This window comes from Carlito syrichta, unplaced genomic scaffold (assembly GCF_000164805.1).
Source record: "Carlito syrichta isolate Samal-C Ts95f unplaced genomic scaffold, Tarsius_syrichta-2.0.1 Scaffold117930, whole genome shotgun sequence".
Lineage (NCBI taxonomy): Eukaryota > Metazoa > Chordata > Mammalia > Primates > Tarsiidae > Carlito > Carlito syrichta.
The window spans coordinates 1-4371 of record NW_007062026.1 but is presented as its reverse complement, the minus strand read 5'-3'; the positions used below and the strand labels follow the sequence as shown (position 1 = coordinate 4371).

The 4371-nt window shown below is 57.1% G+C and overlaps 1 protein-coding gene across 1 annotated transcript; it reads left to right on the top strand.

The window, feature by feature from the left end:
- Positions 1-1680: 1680 nt before the first annotated feature.
- On the top strand, positions 1681-4192 carry LOC103249179 (DENN domain-containing protein 1C-like; the record flags this gene model as incomplete). Its single annotated transcript, XM_008047824.1, has 6 exons — positions 1681-1810; positions 3043-3107; positions 3194-3237; positions 3371-3420; positions 3904-4023; positions 4123-4192. Coding segments are annotated over exons 1-6 (366 nt in total), but the record flags the coding sequence as incomplete, so codon positions are not given.
- Between the last annotated feature and the right edge of the window lie 179 nt (positions 4193-4371).

Below are 4371 nucleotides of genomic sequence, written 5' to 3'. Positions count from 1 at the left end.
CCCGGCTGATTTTTTGATTTATTGTAGAGATGAGGTCTCGCCAAGTTGCCCAGGCGGGTCTCGAACCCTCAGGCTCAGGCAATCCACTCACCTCAGCCTCCCAAAGGCGCGAGATTACAGGCTGAGCCACCGAGCCCGGCTTAAGCCCCTTTTATAAGGGCACGAATCCCACATGTGAGGTTGGAGTCCTAATCACCCTCCAGTGGCTCCATCTCTCAATCCTATCACGTTGGGGAACAGGTTTCAGTGTATGAATTTTGGAGGGACACACACATCCACACTATAGGCGACAGCCCATCAGCCAGGGCGTGTCCGTGTGTGGTGGGTACAAGGCACTTTCACGTCTCGAAACATGACCGCTGTGCTTGTATTCTCCGAGTCTGTCGGACTTTGCATGGACGCATGGCCGTGAGCGGCTGTATTGTGTTCGGTGTTTGTCCCTGCAGGTGTGTTTCTGTAGCCCCGTGTTTTGATAGGACCACATCTGTCCAGCTGCAGGCCTGTGTCTTTATGAGTCTGCAACCGGCTGGGGTGTGTCCGGCTGTCGTGTGAGTCCAGTTGGGTCTGTCTCTGCACCTGGCCGGGTCCTGGCAGTCTTTATTCCTTGGTTATTCCTCTGTGTCTGGGTTTTGTGTGTTTCCGTCCCTTATCTGGCTCTATTTCTCTGTTGTCCTGTTTGAATCTATGGCTGTGGTCTTTCTGTGTGTGCCTGTGTGTTGTCTGCTCGTCTGTCTGTCTGTGTCTGTCACTCTGGTCATACGACCTGCTGTCTCCCGTGTCTATCGGTTGCGTGTTGTCTGTCTATCTCTGTCTGCCTCTCTTTCTCTCTGTCTCTGTCTGTCTGTTTCTCTCTGTGTGTCCCTGTCTCTTTGTCTGTCTGTCACTCTGTCTCTCTGTGCTCGTTGGTATGCATCTGGGACTATGTTCTGGCTGTAGGACTCGCTGTCTCCCATGTCTGTGGTTTGTTGTCCACCTGTCTGTCTCTCTGTCTCTCCTCCTGTCTGTCTCTCCGCCTCTCTGTCTGTCTGTCTCTCCATGCTCGCTGGTGTGCATCTGTGACTAGGTTCTGGCTATCGGCCTTGCTGTCTCCCGTGTCTGTTGTTTGTTGTCCGTCTCTCTGTCTCTCTGTCTGTCTCTCCTCCTGTCTGTCTCTCCGCCTCTCTGTCTCTCCCTGCTCGTGGGGGTGCATCTGTGACTGTGTGCTGGCTGCAGGACTCGCTGTCCCCCCGTGTCTGTTTGCTGTCTGCCACTGCTCCCGGACTCCGTCTGTCTGTGTCAGTGACTCCTGGCCGTGTGTGTGTGTGTGTGTGTGTGTGTGTGTGTGTGTGTGTGCACGTGCGCACCTGCCACCTGCCCGCGTTCTGGCTCTCTGGTCTCCGCCCTCTGGGTGGCTCTCTCTGGTGGTCCCACGATGAACAGTCAGTGCAAATGGACGGAGGGGAAGAAGGGTCGAGGGAAGGCAAAGCATTTGAGACAGACCAGGACTCCTCAGCTCCTGCACGGTAGGGAGGGAGAGGCGAGGGTCGGGGTGTGATGGGGGACCAGACACGGCCCGGCCCACCAGGACAGAGCTGGGGGTCCGGCTTCCGAGGCCCACCCTTCCCAGAGGAGAGTGGGAGTCAGGATGCCTGGGTTTGTCGCAGCCGGTGGGGGCAGGGCCGCCGTCCGGGGACGTCACCCGTTAAACTTCCTCTCTCAGCCACACAGGAAGCTGAGCCGGCTCGGGGCCCAGCACACACAGGCCCCCGGGACCCCTGGGGAAAGGGCCCCGCCGGGCCAGCCCTGCAGGGACCATGGGATCCAGCGCCGAGTAAGAGCCACCCCATTCCTCATCCTCTGGGCCAGGATTCCCAGACCAGGCCTGGGCGGGGGCAGAGGGGAACTGGGGCTGGAAGGAACGGTGACCCACAGGGGCAGGTGGCTGGAGTCTGGGCAAGGCCCCCAGCTGGCCTCGCTATGGACTCTGTGCCGGGGCAGGCAGGCTCAAGCCACTGTCAGTCCCTCCTCTCTCTCCTTTTCTGGTTAGTCACTAGGAATCCCAAGCCCCTCTGAGCGTGTGCCCCTGGTGGGTCTGATTGATGAACTCTGGGGATTCACAGGGTGGGTGATCGGGGCGAGGGAAGGCCGAGTGTCCCCCCGAGGGGTGATTGTGTGTGACTCGTGTCTGTGGGGGATCCCGTGTCGGGAACTGTTTATGCCACTGGACAGGACAGTGTGACTGCAGTTGGTTTCCTCTGGGTCTTGCTGTCTTACTCCTTGAACCCAAGTCTTAGCCTCCTCTACGGGGTGTGGGGAAAGGGAAGGAAGACAGAGATTGCAGGGCTTAGAGTAAGGACCAGGGTATCCTACCCTCTTTTCTCTGATGAGAAATGTAGGATCAGAGGCCAGGCGTGGTGGCTCATGCCTGTAATCCCAGCACTTTCGGAGGCCAAGGTGGGAAGCTTGTTTGAGGCCAGGAGCTTGAGACCAGCCTGAGCAACATAGTGAGACCTCATCTGTACAAAAACATCAAAAAATTAGCCAGGTGTGGTGGCATGGGCCTGTAGTCCCAGCTATTCAGGAGGCTGAGTCAGGAGGTCGAGGCTGCGGTGAGCCATGATCGTGCCACTGCACTTCAGCCTGGACAACAGAGCAAGACCCCAACTCAAAAAAAAAAAGAAAGAAAGAAAGAAAAGAAAGGAAATGTGGGGTCAGCCATCAGGGTCCTATGGGGTCTGCCACCCAGAGATACAAGGATGGCCCACAAGGATACTTCCAGTTACCCAGCGATGCTCACAGCCATGCAAGGCAAGGTAGACCTCACACCTGCTTGGTCACACACACTCACCGTCCCACCCCACAGGTATATGGGCTTGTCAACACCGCTGCACACACAGCCTCACACAACCTTGCATTCACTTCCTCAAGCCCCTAGAGTCATGCACACACCAGGGCACTGAGTCACGCTTGCACATGCAGTCACACACATGTGCAGAGTGGCAGACACAAACACACTCACAGAAGCAAGTCCCAGGACCCGCTAAGGCCTTTTATGTACCACAGAGGAGGTCCCTCCGCTGTGTTTGATTGGTTCTTCGAAGCAGCCTGCCCCGCCTCCCTGCAGGAGGGTGAGTTGGCAGCTTGAGGTGGGAGGGAGGGGGAGGGGGAAGGGCAAACCTGTGGCCTTGAACTTGACGCCTGCTCACCCCTACAGATCCCCTAATCCTGCGGCAGTTTCCTCCAGACTTCAGGGACCAGGTATTGAGGCCAGCTTCTTGCTTCCCCAGGGCCAGGTCCCAGGGGCGGGGACTCTGTGTCTAGGACCTGGAGTCCAGGGTTGGTGCCTGACCTGAGTGGCCAGGCAGGCTGTGCATCTTTTCTCTATCCTCAGGAAGCAATGCAGATGGTGCCTAAATTCTGCTTCCCTTTCGACGTGGAAAGGTACGGAAGGGCACAGAGGCCCAAGGACCCAGGGACTCAGATATCCTAGGGAACCCCCAAGGATTAAACGGTCAAAGACCCAGATATCTGAAGACCCAGATACCCAAGGAGCCTGAGACCTGGGGAGTCAGACTCACACGGACCCTGAGAACTAGGGACCTATAAGCACGGGGACTCAGGACCCAGGAATTCAGAAACCTAGAGATCCAAGGACTAAGGGATCCTGGGACTAAGGGAATTCAGGAATTCTGACCCATAGGGACTCAGGGACCTAGGAACTCAGGGACACAGATACCAAGGGACCAAAAAAACCAGAAGCCCAGACACCCAGGGACCGTGAGACTCAGGGACCCAGTGACTCAGGCATTCAGGGATCCTGGCAACTGGGATCTATACACCCAGGGTTCAAGGAGCATTGTTGGGTGGGGGGGTGTCAGAGAGCTGGGACAACCAGGTCTCTCTGACAGCCCTTCTCACCTCCAGGGAACCCCCCAGCCCCGCTGTACAGCATTTCACCTTCGCCCTCACAGACCTGGCAGGCAACCGCAGATTTGGTTTCTGCCGCCTCCGGGCCGGCGCTCAGAGCTGCCTCTGCGTCCTCAGGTGTGGCATATGGGGGTCTGAGACAAGGGGTGTGAGTGGGGGGAGTCGGATGGGCCTAAGCCTGGGGCATTTCCTAAAGTCTGTCTCCTCTCTCCACAGCCAGCTGCCTTGGTTTGAGGTGTTCTACAAACTCCTGAACACAGTGGGGGACCTTCTTGCCCAGGACCAGGTGAGACTGGGCCTTCACCCTAAAAACCTCCCAGCTAGCTGGGAGCAGTGGTGCACACTTGTAATCCCAGCACTTTGGGAGGCAGAGGCGAGAGGATTGCCTGAGCCCAGGGGTTCAAGACCAGCCTGGGCAACTTGGCAAGACCTCATCTCTACAATAAATGAAAAAAATTAGCTGCG